Genomic DNA, 14961 nt, shown 5'->3' on the forward strand with positions numbered 1-14961 from the left:
TTTGTCAGGAATGAAATCAAGCTGACTGCCAGGGTTATAAATCTGAATTTATCCTTTTTTGAAATGCCTATTTCCATTCTTGTAGCAGCTCTCCCATTTACTACAGATTTTCACAGATTCTCAACAAGGCCTCAGTCTGTCCCTTTCCTAACTTGAGATATAGTTGCTACAAGCTTTTGTGATCTAAAATGATTGAGGATAGCTCTGGCACTTCTGAACCCCATCTCCTTCACTTTTCTTAGATTTCATTTCCTTGTTAACCATTGACTGCCCTTACCCCTATCCTGCATACTTCTGAATCCTGAAGATCATTCTGCTTAGCAGAGAAATATTTGAAAGACTCCTAAAGATTGAAGGAAAAAAGGAGACGTGGGGGGCAGAAGATGAAATGGATAGATAGTATCATGGAAATCACAAACTTGAAGTTGGATAGACTTTGAGAGATAGTGGAGGATAGAAGGGGCTGATGTGCTGTGAATCTTAGGGTCAAGAAGAATTGGACATGACTGAACAACTCAACAACAATTACATGTGGAAATCTCTTTTTCAGGCTTTCAAGCCTTTTAACCCTCCTCTGAATAGGCTACAGTTGATCACCATAGCATGTGTCATTTGGGCCATGGCCTCTGAGAACATGAAAATCTAAATTCAATATTAAAAGTACATCTTTGACATTCTATGCACTAAGATTCTTTCTTTAATGATTTTATGTCTTCATAGGCCTAGGTACAATGTTGATTATACAAATTTGACTAAATTATTCTGATTTATAATCCCAAGCAGAGAAACTATACCTAAATTCTAGATTATAATCAATAAGGAAAACTACTTCCTGGAATTATAATGATAAGAATTTTGTTGGAGAGGGATAACTCCATCTTAGAATTTGGGATAAAGTCAGGAAAAGCCTGATCTGGAAAAAAGCCAAGCATAGTCTAACATATATCCTAAATTTTTGGAGAGTCAATTTTTAAGGGTACAGAGAAAGGATACATTCTACAGGGGAAGTCAATGTAGGAGATATTATAATAATAATACAGGAGATATAATAACAGCTAGCATTTATTTAGTACTTTAACATTTGCAAGGTAATCTGTATGTCATCTGATCCTCACAGCAACCCTATGAGGTAGGCTATTATCCCTGTTTTATAGATAAGAAACCTGAGGCTGGGTGAGATTAAGTGTCTTGCCTACGGTCACACAGATCAATATCAGAGGCAAGTTCGAACCCAAATCTTCCTAGTTTTAAGTCCAAAGCTCTTTCCACTGTATATAATGATTTTTTGATGACTTGAAGACACAAAGGGGAAAAATTAGAATGAGGCAGAAAAAGGACTAATTATCTAAAGAGAATGATTTGGATGCATAGAGAACTTACTAACCAACTTAAAGTTTTCATTTCCTTATTGATGAGAATCTAGAATTTAATTTCCTCTCACTGGTCTTTTTGAAGGCATTAGAACATCAGAACAAATCAAGATACTTTGACACAGACAGAGAGCTCCATTAGATATCTAGTCTGAAGTCCTTTAGAGCAGAGAGATAGTTGAATGCAATTGATAGTCATCTTCAGAGCTGGGAACATTTTAGTTCAATTTCTGCTTTTGACATCTACTGGCTTTATGAACCTGGATAAGTCATTTAACTTTCAGACCTTCATCGATAGAGGGAATTCCTTCATTCTCATGTTCTTTTTAATAAAGATTGTAATAAAATTACAAGACTGTTCCCTTTCTCTGCCACCAATCTATCAAATCTTCAAGTCAGATATCTAAGCCTTTCTAAAAACCCTCATCTATTGCCTCCTTCGGTCCAAGTGGTCTGTAGTATATTCACACAAAAATATTGCTTCTATTTTTGCCTTCACTGATCTTCAGCCAAATTATTTTCATATGCTTCTCTTCTCTAATTCTTGGTTTTCTTCACATTACTCTCACCCTTTCTGTTTCTCTGTCTCTGTTTCTCTCTACATTAGTATATAATTATAGTATACATATACTTGCATATTTGTAAATATGTGGGTATGCACAATTCCATTTTATCTTTCCTTTTGCATAACCCATTTCTTTTGAGTAAAGCATACCCTTCTAGAACTATACTTAAGTCATAGGAGTTATTCTATCCACTCTGATATAAAGGAAGGGAAAGAGACGTGCCCAAATTTTCATGGAAATTTAGTGGCAAAGTTGGGACTGGAACTCCATTCTCTTGACTCTCATATCAGGGTTTTTTTTTGTGGAAATTTACTAGTTCTTCAACCTGGACTCACTATTCCATTTTGGGGCAGGAAGGTGCTGTCAGATAGGACTAGTCCTGTTCCTGCTAATTTCTGCAAAGCCTAAAGACTGGATTCCCAAATGTGCTGCCCAGTCTTCTGGGCAGTCCACTGATCCTCTCCTCTCCCTAAAAATTTGACAATTTCCCAATTGTCTACGGATGGTTTCCAGACAGGTCTCTATCTGTTTTTGTTTATAACATCTCTCCTCCTATTGTATCCAAGCCCGTTTCACACCCAAGACCTAACATGATACATTAAGATTTTAGAAGATGTTACCTATGCATGTACCAAGTGAACACAAATACTCAAAGTTAGCTTTCTTTTAGGTATGGACACTGAATTAGAAGCATACTTTGTAAAGTATTTTTATCTTTTCTAATATAATAGCAAAGTACAGAAGGAATACACAACCTAATGCCTTGAATATAGACATTTGATAAATATGGAACTGTTTTATCATGGGCAAATTACTTCCCCTCTCTGAGTCTCAGTTTCCTCTTTGTAAAATGGGGATAATGATAATTGTCTTATCTACCTTGTAAGGTTATAATGGGAAAACCACTTTGGAAATAATATTTTGGTTTGGATTTTTGGTGATTTCATTAACATGAAGAACTCTGCACTCCATATAGATCAACAACTGAGGTTTCAGAAAGTTGCCTGGAGTCCTTTGAAGTTAAATGACTAGTTCATGGTCATACAACCAGGACTTGAACCCAGGCCTTCCTGACACCAAGGCCGTGACTCAAGATCCCCTACCCCAGAAGTTCTACAGCTTTCTGGTCGCAAGATCCTTTTGACCTCTTGTAAATTAAAAAAAAAATTTGGGAGGAAGCAATTGAGGTTAAGTGACACAGGTAGTAAGTATTTGAGGCCAGATTTGAACTTGGAACCTCCTAATTCTATCCATTGTACCATTTAACTTCCTACCTCTTATAAATTATTTAGGACCCCTCCCTGCAATGAGCTTTTATTTATCTGAGTTATAGCTATCAAAATCTACTGTATTAAAATATTTTAGAATGATCATGAACATAGTTTTGATCTTGAGGACCCCATGAAAGAGTCCATAATTTTGAATGCTGCTATAATAGATCATGCTGCCTCTCTTGTAAATGTTAAAGTATTTATTATTATTATTATTATTACTAATTAGTCCTGGCTCTGAAAGTCATTTCTCATTTTCTGGCTTGTGGATTATCCAAGATAATCCAAGATTTTAAAGCCCATGCTATTCTTAAGGTATATTTAATGACTCTGAAGTACTAGAAAGGAAAGAGAAGAGTGTAGAACTTAAATAATATTATTATCTTTTCTTCTCGTTCAAGGTGGGGACTTTGAAGGAGAGAGGAGGATGTGGGGAGAAAACAAGTCAAAAAAACATTTATTAAGTGCCAGGCACTTTACTAAGTGCTGAGGATACAAAGAAAGGTAGTTCAAGCCATCAATGCACTCACATTTTAATGAAGGACACAACAGGCAAACAACTATATACTTATAAGATATATTTATATAAATAGGAGATCATCTCAGAGGAAAGAAATTAGGAGGAAGGGTTAAAAAGGAGGAGGGAACAAAATGCCAGGAAAGGCTTCTTGCAGAAGATGGGCTTTTTAACCAAGTCTTGACAGAAACCAGAAAGCCAGGAGACAGAGATAAGAGGAGGAAACGTTCCTGTATAGAAGGGGAAGCAGCAGTTAAAAGTCATGAATAGAGCAAGAAAAAGGCAGCCAGACAGGAGGTATATTGAATAGACAGTTGGGCCTGGAGTCAGAAAGATCCGAATTCAAATCCAGCCTCAAACATTTACTAATTGTATGACCCTGTGTAAGATACTCAGTCTCTGCCTATCTCAATTTCTTCAATTGTAAAATAGGGACAATAACACCTTATTCCCCTTCCTTGTCCTTCATAAATTCTAGATGTTTTGGTAAATGTGAGAAATAGCAAAGAGCCCAGCATCCCTGGATCATAGAATGATCTGAGAGCAGAATGAATGTAAAACATTTGGAAAGATAGGAAGGTACCAGTTTGTGAAGGCTTTAAAAGTACAAAAGGATTTTATATTTGATCCTGGTGGCTATAGGAAACACTGAAGTTTATTGATTTGGGGATGACATAATCAGATCTACTCTTTTTTTTTTAACTGAGGCAATTGGGGTTAAGTGACTTGCCCAGGGTCACATAGTTAAAATCTATTCTTTAGGAAGTGGTCTTCCTCATCAACATGGTCTTTGATAGCTGAGTAGAAGGATGAACTGGACAGGGGAGTGACTCTATCAGGGAGACCACCCAGTAAGCTATTGCAATAGCATGGAAGAGAACTGAGAAAAGGATACTAGACTTGACAATGGAAAAATTATTGGTAGCTTTGGAGAGAGCAATTTTAGTTGAATAATGAGGTTAGAAGTCAAACTGAAAAGAGTTTAGAAAGCAATGAGAGGAGGGAAAGTGGAGGCACTTATAGGAATTTAGTCAAGAAAGGAAGGAACTATATAGGATGAGAGCAAGAGTATGAGAAATTTTTTTAAGGATAAGGGAGATGTCTGTAAGTAATAGAAAAAACAACTAAGGATGGATAATTATTGAAAGTAGAGATGATGCCCAAAGAGATCATAAAAAATGGAAAAAAAGATGACCCACATGTGCAAAAATGTTTGTAGCAGCCCTTTTTGTATTAGTAAGGACCTGGAAACTGAGTGGATGCCCATCAGTTGAAGAATGGCTGAATAAGTTATGGCATATGAATGCAATGGAATATTATTGTTGTGGATAGAGCACCAGCCCTGAAGTCAGGAGGACCTGAGTTCAAATATGGCCTCAGACACTTAACACTTCCTAGTTGTGTGACTCTGAAGAAGCCACTTAATCCCAATTGCTTCAGCAAAATAAAGAAAGAAAGAAAAGAAAGGAAAAAAGAATGAAAGGAAGGAAGGAAGGAAGAAAGGAAGAAAGACAGAAAGGAAGGATGGAAGGAAGAAAGAAAGGAAAGAAGAAAGGAAGCAAGAAAGGAAGGAAGGAAGGAAGGAAGGAAGAAAGAAAGGAAGAAAAGAAGGAAGAAAGAAAGAAAGACAGAAAGAAAGAATCATCCGCCAGACTTTCAGAAAGGCTTGGAGAGACTTACATGAACTGATGCAAAGTGGAGGGTGTAGAAGCAAAAAACAAACAAACAAACAAACAAACAAAAAAAAACCACTGTATACTGCAGCAACAAGATTATATTGTGATCAACTGTGAAGGACTTGGCTCTTTTCAACAATGAGGTGTTTCAGACCAATTCCAATAGACTTGTAATGGAGAGAGCCATTTGCATTCAGAAAGAAATATAGGGACTGAATATGGATCACAACATAGTATTTTTACTTTTTTGGTTGTTGTTTATTTGCTTTTTTTTCTTTTTTGATCTGATTTTTCTTGTTCAGCGTGAAAAATGTAGAAATGTGTTTAGAAGAATTGCACATGTTGAAGCTATATTGGGTCTTGGTGTCTAGGAGAAGGGGGAGATGGGGAGAGAGGGAGAAAAATATGGAACACAAGGTTTTGTAAGAGTGAATGTTGAAAACTATCATGTATTTTGAAAAATAAAAAGCTATTACAAAAATAAAAGAAAGTGGAGATATTGGATGGAGTAATTTATTAGAGATGATGGGGTGGAATGGATGGTATCAAGAGTGCATGAAAAGAGTTCTTCGAAAGGAGAAAAGGGTCAAGTGTTCATATAAAAAGGGGTGAAGGAGGAGAAAATGGGAGAAGACATATGAGTAAGGAGAGATAATGAGGAAAGGGGAAGACAAAACTCTTGGTGAATGGCTTTAATTTTTTTCAGTGAAATATCAAGCAAGGTCCCAGTGAAGAGAGTGAAGGCTATTATGTAAGGTTTGAAGATGAAGAGATGAAAATATTTGAAAGGACCACTATGATGAATAGATTAGTGATTCAGTTAGGGATGTATAAAATTAGGATTATCTTTTTCCAGAGAGGGAAAATTGAAATTATATAACATAATTTCAGTGGATACATTGAGAATGGTTTTGTGACTGTTCAGCAACATAGTAAAAGGAGTGAAGCCAGTAAATGGTTGGAGTAATACAAAGTTGAGGCATAGTAGTCAAGACTGATGATAGGATAAGGGGGAAAGGCACTTGAGAGTATAATGGTCTTAATGACCAAGAAGTCAAGATAGGAAATGCATGAAAAGGAATGGCTTGGGAAGAAACTGAGAGGTGGAGAGATTGAAGATCATGATTTTGAGACAAAGAATAAGATTGAAAAGAAGGAAAGATTATAAGGAGATAATGGAATTTTATGGTTCATTAAGTAGAACACCTGTGGATGATAGCAAGCTCAAGAGTATGATCATTTCTGTATAGGGTGAAGGTCATGGGAAATAACTAAATTGAAGAAGTGAGAAACGAGTGTGTTAATGTAATTTTGAAGTCTCCTAATAATGAGGGCAGGAATTGAGGTGAAGAGAAAGACTGTAAGCCAAGCACTAAACTCAGTGAGGAAGGAAGGGGAGTATAGATAATACCTACTAGATAAATGATATCTACTAAGAAACTTTATTGGGTGATAAATGTGGATTAAATGAATCTCAAAAGAGGAGAAGTTACTGAATGATTGGAAGTGGCAATGGGGATCAAGGAGTATTATGACTTTTGTACCACGACTATACCTCCATAGGTCATGAGTGAAAGTTCAACTGGTATTGTAAAGGATGGTCAGAGAGGCTGTGTCACTGAGGAGAGCCAAGTCTCAAAGAGAGCAAAAAGATGGAAACAGTGAGAAAGGAGAAGACTTAAAAGGAAATCATATTTGTTACCTATAGAACAGGTGTTCTAGAGAGCATAGTGCAAGCATCTGGAGTGGGATATTTCAGGAGTTACAGGGAAGATATTATGGGTATGGAAGAAGGGAACTCAATGTGGATTGGGAAGGGGGTTTGTATGTAGGTCAGAATGAGAGATGGGGAAAGTATGAGAGAGTGGGTGTATGCAAACACTTGAGGAATGAGTCCCACTGACTACAGAAATGGTGTTAGAGAATACAGTTATGTTTTCAGAGCCATGGTTTCTAATCTTGGGCTTCTATCAATGAATGAATCACACAGGAACCAGAAAGAAAGTTTAACAAGATACTCCTGAACCTGATTAAGAGATTTCTAAACAAGGAAGAAAGGGAAATTAAGAAAACAGTAATATAACCCAAATAACCCTAGAATCAAGAAACATTAAGTTCAAGAATATGAACAGAAATTTTTCAGATGAAGAAATTGAATCCATCTATAGTCATAAGAAAAAAATGTTCTAAATCACTATTGGTTAGAGAAATGCAAATTAAAACAACTCTGAGATACTCCTCTTAGCTATCACATTGCCTAAGATGACGGAAAAGATAATAATAAATGTTGGAGAGGATGTGGGAAAATTGGGACAGTAATGCATAGTGTAACATAGTAATACATAATGGAGTTGTGAACGGATCCAGATATTTTGGAGAGCAACTATGCCCAAAGAGGTATAAAATGCATAATCTTTGATCCAGCAATATCACTATTAGGTCTGCATCCCAAAGAAATCATAAAAGAGGGGAAAGGACCCACATTGCAAAAATGTTTGTAGAAGTTCTTTTTGTGGTGACAAGAAATTAGAAATTAAGTGAATGCCCATCGACTGGAGAATGGCTGAATAAATTATGGAATATTATTATTCTATAAGAAATGATGAGCAGGCTGATTTCAGAAAAGCCTGGAAAGATTTACATGTACTAATGTTAAATGAAGTGAGCAGAACCAGGAGAACATTATACATAGCAAAAGCAAGATTGTGTGATCAACTATGATAGATTTAGCTTTTCTCGGCAATACAGTGATCTAATACAATAGATTTTGGATGAAAAATGCTATCTTTATCCAGAGAAACAATTATGGAGATTGAATGCAGATTGAAGCACAGTATTTTCTTCTTTTTTGTTTTATTTGTTTTTTCTTTCTTGTGTTTTTTCTTTTTGTTCTGATTTCCCCCCCCCCCCAATATAACTTATATGGAAATATGTTAAAATGATTGTATATATATATTGGATTACTTACCATCTAAGGAAGGAAGTGGGAGGAAGTGAGGGAGAAAAAAATTGGGTTTTTTTTTGCAAAGATGAATGTTGAAAACTATGTGTATATTTTGAAAGTAAAAAGCTTTAATTAAAAAAAAAAGTACAGGTATAACCTATAGCAGATTGCTTGCTGTCTTGTGGAAGGGGAAGCTAAGGGAGGAAAAGAGAAAAAAATTTTTGGAACTCAATATCTTATAAAAATGAATGTTAAAAATCATCTTTATGTGTAATTTAAAAATACTACTAATATAAATGTTTTAAAAGAATAAAATAAAGAAACATTGAGTTCAAATCCTGGTTGCTACCTGCTAACTTAAATTTGGGCAAGCCTCTTACTTTCTCTGGACCTCAGTTTCTTCATCTATAAAATGAAAATAATAGTAGAAATGCTAGCTACCTTCACAGAAATATTTCAGGGAAAGTACTCTGTAAATCTTAAAGTCCTATAGAAATGTGAATTGTTATTGCTTTAATGAATAGAATGTAGTAACAAACTAGACTTAAGATTTTAATATAAGGAAATAAACAGGAGGTTACAGCTGTGTTACTTTGGATAAATCTTTTCTTCACTTGGAAAGCATGCCGGACATAAAATCAGGAAGACCTGAATTTAAATTCTATGATAGTTCAGAAACTTGCTAGCTTTAATGTGACATCAAGAAAATCACTTATTCTTTCTTAGACTCAGTTTCTTCATCTATAAAATGAAGATAATAAGAGTGCTTATCTCACAGGATAGGCAGGCTCAAATGAGATAATGTATGAATAGTCTTTTGAAAATCTTAAAGTGTTATGTCATTTTACTATTACTATTATTCAATATTTTAGGGTTCCTTCAATTTCTGACATTCTATGATTTCAAAATTTTGTGAATCACAGACTTGATGGAATGGAATAGAAGGTTAAAATCCAGAAATGAAAAGTGTGTCTGAAGGAGAAGCAGGCATACAGAAGGATATTAGCTTTACCAGGGAAGATAATATGTTGTATTTTACTTTGTATACTCTATAGTGTGGATACATGCCCCCTGTTCATGCCGGTCCCCAACCTAAAAACCTTTAGTGACTCATTGTTCAATTATTTCAGTCATTTCTGACTTTGAATGACTCCATTTGGGATTTTCTTGGTAAAGATACTGAAGTGGCTTACCATTTCCTTCTTGGCTCATCTTGCAGATGAGGAAACTGAGGCAAACAGGATTAAATGACTTACCTATGGTCACATAGCTGGTAAGGGTCTGAGGCCAGATTTGAATTCAGGAAAATAAAGTTTCCTGACCTGAGGTCTGGTGCTCTATCCACTGACCCACCTAGCTGCCAACTCTCCACTGCTCATCAGATAAAGTACAAATTGGCATTCAGTACTTTACAATCTGTCTGATATTCTAAGACTACTAGACTATTCTTCCTCTTTCCCATCTTTCTGAATTGATTCAAGACTCTTTCTCCCCTCTCCAACCTCCTTACAATTGTACCCATGATATTCCTAAAGCAGAGTCTGAACAAATCACTCCTCTGTCCCAATGTGTTCAATGTTTTCCCATTGCCTCCAGGATCAAATACAAACTGTTTTGTTTAGCATTTAAATTCCTTCACATACTTACTCTAGCATAGCTTTCTGTACTTTCCATAAGAACACATTCTATACATTCTATATTTCAAAGAAACTAACCCTATCCCAAACAGGACATTCCATCTCCAGTTTCTATGTCTCTGTACCTTTTACACAGGCTCTCCCCCATACTTGGAATGTACTTCTTTCTCACTTCCATTTCTTGGAAACTCTAATATCCTTCAAAACTCCACTGACTTCACCTCTTACATTTGCCTTTTTTGATTCCCCCAACTGTTGGTGCTTCCACTTACTAACTTATTTTGTGTTTGCTTCCTATTTTATACAGACCTAGGAACGTGGGTTCAAGGACTATTTCTGACCCATATAGGTTGTGTGATCTTAGGTGGTTCATACACTGGATAACTCCCAGACTATAAATTGCATCAGTTTATTGGTAGGGGTGTCCACATGGAGGACATCTCTGTAAAATCACAGGTCCAGAACTTATACCTATACATCTTACATTTACTTTTATTTCCATGTTGTTTCCCTCCATATAATGTAAGCTCCCTGAGGGCAGGGAAAGTTTTGTTTTTGTCATTATATCCCTATTGTCCAGCATGGTATCTAGAACATAGGAGAGATTTAGTAAAATGCATATTTAGTTGATTTGTTGAAATCTTTTGTGAGTTCTTTGAGGGCAGGGATTGTCTTTTACCTCTATCTGCAGTTGCTAGCATCAGTGCCTGGCACATAGTGGGTGCTTAATAATGGTTTTTGACTGACAATTCCAGGTCCACTCGATTCAAATTCCATTAGCTCTATGAAGTCTACTCTAAAGTCCCCAAGTGAGAAAAAGTGATAACTCCATGTTCAGATTTCAGATTTCTCATAGCTCTTACCCTTATCATTCGTGTTCATGAAGTCTTTCATTTAGAGTGGAAGAGACCTTAGAATTCTTTTAAGCCCAAACCCCCTCATTTTGCATATGAGGAAAGAAAGGAACAGAGAGATTAAATAACTTCCTCTAAGGTCACACATCATCCTAAGACATTAAAGTCAATTAGGCTGGAGTGGAATACAGGTCTTCCTGTCTTCAGATCCAGTGCTTCATTCACTATACCATCTATTTATTTCATCATTCTTAGCAAGACAGTTTTTTGTGTGGTGATAAGCAACTCCAAAGAAGAGTCTTGTCACATTACCAGGCACTTAGCACAAGGATGTGCTTAATGAATAATAAAATATTCCATTTTGCTGATAAGGAAACTGAGGCACCACAGCTTTAGAGCTGGATCTTAAGGATCATTTAATAAAACCTCTTTGTTTCAGATGAAGAAACTGAGGTGAGAGAGATGAAGTTCACACAGGTACCAACTAAGCCAAGATTCAAGCTAGGTTCTCTCACTCCAAATCCACTGGGTAGAGAAGGAAGAGAAGGGAAGGCAGATACCTGACACTAGGCACAGTCCCAGCCCCCTCTCCTCCTCCACCTCCCCCCACTTCAGGATCTGGTGTCCACAGCTGAGTAGCTTGTGTGGCTTTTGTTTATTTATAGCCTAGCCTTGTACCCCACCCCCTCAGTCTTATCCCTCTCCTTTACCTCCAAGGGAGGAGGCTATTTAGGAGCAGGGCTATTCTTGGGGGGCACTCCTACAGGGCAGCAACCATTTTGGTTCATCCCCAGTGCCCTCCTCCCCCAGAGGGTTGCCCTGAGAAAAGGGGTTGGGGACATTCTTTACTCAATGCTCTTCTCAGCTCTAAAAGTCTATAAGGGAATGGAGTAGCGGCGCTAGCAGAATTAATTAGAGAGAAGATAAGAGGAATCCTGGAGAAGAGAGAAGTGTGTATGGGGATCTGTGAAGGTGGTGCTCCTGACTTGGGAGTAGTTGATGTTTGAGAGAGGGAGAGTAGGCCATTCCCAGGGGTCTCTGAAAGCCAGAAAAAGAGATTTGAAGGGGTTTTGAGGAAGGATAAAACCCAAATTCCAAGGCACGGTTGAGGGCCTCTAGGGAGGGAGAAGGGGCTGTAAGGGTAGGGGATGCCAGAGATGTGAGGGAGAATGGGGTGGGGGGAGGGAGATAAAGGTCCTGGAGTGGTTAGGGGCCCGGGACTTGGAGTGAGGTTGGAAAGGGGTCTGGGAATGGTCGGAGTCGAGGAGTTAGAGGCCATCGAGAGGAGTGCTGTCCGTACCCCCTCCCCATACCCTCCCCGCCCCCGAGTCCCCGCGTCCCGGTCTCTGGGGAAGTCTCCCCTCGAGCCCTCTCGCGCGCACGCACCTGGCAGCGGCAAATGACGTCGGCGTCGGTGGCCAGCAGGTCCACCACCTTGCCTTTGCCCTCGTCCCCCCACTGCGCGCCCAGCACCACGGTCACCCGGGAGCCCGCGGCTGCCGTCTCCTGCTGCAGCCTCCCGCGCTTCACGCCCCCAGGGCCCGCTGGCCGCTCATTGGGGACCCGGGGCCCGGACATCTTCCTGCTGGTTCTGCTGGGCTCCTCCGTGGAACTCTGCTCGCCTGCAGCTGCCCGGGTGCTGTCCCCGCGCCCTGAGATCCCGGCGTCCCGACCATTAAATGGAGCCGGGGACTCCGGGAGGGGGCGGTGACGTCATGCCTGTAACCTCCCGGGAGGGGCGGGGGTGGGGGGAGCCCTTCGGCGGGGCCTGGGCGCTCTGACAGCAAGGCAGCGGGGACCACTGCGAGCGGACACCGGGCACCACTGCGAGCGGACACCGGGCACCACTGCGAGCGAACACCGGGCATCGCGGGTCTGTACGAAACTCCTCTCGTGGGCAGCCCAGTGAATCGCAGAGGGAACCTCGGCTCGAATCCCGACTTTGCCGCTGTGACCTTGGGCACGTACCTTGCCCTCCCCGGTGCGCATTTCTTCCTCACTTTGTAGAGGGTTTGGAATAGATCATCCACCAGTGCGCTCTGAGCCGCGAGCCGCACGCAGGAGCCTGATAACGGACTAAGCTCGGTTCCTCACTCCGTGTGTGACCTTGGGCAAGACTTCTCCGAATCTGTCGCCTCCTCTGTAAAATGAAGGGGGTTGGTCCCCCAAATCGCTTCCAGTTCTAACACCCCCAGATCCTTTGAAGCTGGGATGTCCCTCTCGCCAAGGAAGGGGCACTCCCGGTGCGGATTGGGGATCGGGAGGACAGAACAGAAAGGTTCTCCTTAGGCCCAGTTTGGAACGCTGTGAGTCTGCAAAAGGCAACACTTAATTTCCCTTTGCTCCGACTTCCTTTACGTAATTTTTGCTTTCTCTCTGGTCTACTCCTCCAACTTTTTCTTATACCCAGTGGTCGCTACACCGGCAACCACTCACAGCATGAACTGTTCTATAGCCAGGATTCTGTTCTGGATCCCGAGGATTCAAAGATCCAATCCAACAAAGCCCATGTGCACGGTGCAAGGTTTTGTGAAACTGGGGATACAAAGATAAAGCCAACATAGATAGCCTTTAGTCCTAACCTCAAAGAGTTTAACAATCTAATGTGGACGGGGTGGGAAGAGAAATCCAAAATACATACAACTAATTAAATGCAAAATATATGCAAATTTTCCAAGTCATTTCAAGAGAGAGTGCTAATTATTGGAGTGTAGGGATCAAAGAAGAACGGCACTTGTTTTCGTGGAGCTTATAGTTTAAGAGAGATAGGTAACACAAGGAAGAATGTGATTGGGCAAGAGATCACTTTCAGCTGACAGAATCAGGGAAGGTGTCATATTGGAGATGGCATGGAGTGGAAGACCTTAAAAGAAGCAAGGAACTTCAGTGGAACAAAGTTAGTGGGATGGGAGGGGGTTTACAGCTCAAAGATTCCCTTTTGAATGCATAGAGCCTAGTTTGACTGGCACATAGTGTATAGGAAGGGGGAGTAACTTGAGATGTTTGGTCAAGTAGGTTGGAGTTGCATGACAATGGTTGAGTTTATATCTTATTTCATAAGCCCTTGGGAGCCATAAAAAGTTTCTGAGTATAGGAGTAATGTGGGAGCAGAACATTAAGAATATAATTCAAGTAACATGTAGATTATTAATTGGAGAAAGTGAGATTGGAGGCTAGAACACCAATTAGAAAGCTGCTAACGGTCTTAGTGAGAGACTTTGAAGGAAGATCTATACTGGGGTGGCTACAATGAGAGGAAGGGAAGGAAGAGATGTATAAAATAATGATGTGGAGGAAGAATCCAGAGGATTTGCTTATGTGATGTGTGTGAGGGAGGAGGAACCAAAGATAATTCTAGCTTGGATGCTGGAAAGAATTGTGGTGCCTTCAAAAAGAAGAGTTGGGAGATAAGGCAGTTTTGGAGAAGGAAGATTAGTTTTTGACTTTTTGAATTTGATACCAGTGGGAGTCTGAGGTGGTCATGAGGAAGTGGGACTGGAGACAAAGATTTGGGAATTGAGATCACCAAGGGAGAGAGTATAGAGACCAAAAAAGACTAAGGACAGAACCTGGAAAGACACAGCAAAAACGAGAGAAAGAAGTTGAACCAACTCAAACTGGTTCAGGAGAGCTGGTTATTAAATTTTCAGAGTGAACATTTATACCTCAAAAATTGGCATAATGCTACAAATTAAGGTTTGATTTAGTGGATGGATTTAATGGATTGTCTAGATCTAAGAAAACTTATCTAAAAAAATCTAAGATTGTCAATCAAAGCAATGTAGAAAATTCAGATTAAACTTAAAAATGTATTTTAATACATACATATGTATATGTATATATATGATTTTTTTTCAGAACAAATTGTTAAGCATTTACCTGCACACAACTGAGGAGAATGATGAATGTGCAGCAACATGTAAGCCAAGAAATAATGCTGATGGTGAAAACTCATGTCTGTATAGCATTTTAATGTTTACAGAGTACTTTACCTCTCAACAATCCTATGAAAGGGATAATGGAAGGATTATCCCCATTTTACAAATGAGGAGACTGAAAGAGGAAGGGATTCACTCAGGATCATATTAAGTGCCTTCAAGCCACGGTTGCTGACTCTTAGTCCAGT

At 39.3% G+C, this 14961-nt stretch overlaps 1 protein-coding gene across 1 annotated transcript in view; it reads right to left on the reverse strand.

Annotated features, from left to right (window-relative positions):
- The window catches only part of ADSS1 (adenylosuccinate synthase 1), an 80246-nt gene extending 66695 nt beyond the window's left edge, over positions 1 to 13551 (reverse strand). The window contains exon 1 of the mRNA XM_031953139.1: positions 12222 to 13551. Within this exon, the coding sequence (XP_031808999.1) occupies positions 12222 to 12413 (192 nt within the window). The 5' untranslated portion in view covers positions 12414 to 13551. The remainder of the gene's footprint in view (positions 1 to 12221) is intronic.
- Between the last annotated feature and the right edge of the window lie 1410 nt (positions 13552 to 14961).

Source organism: Sarcophilus harrisii, chromosome 2 (assembly GCF_902635505.1).
Source record: "Sarcophilus harrisii chromosome 2, mSarHar1.11, whole genome shotgun sequence".
Taxonomy (NCBI): Eukaryota; Metazoa; Chordata; class Mammalia; order Dasyuromorphia; family Dasyuridae; genus Sarcophilus; species Sarcophilus harrisii.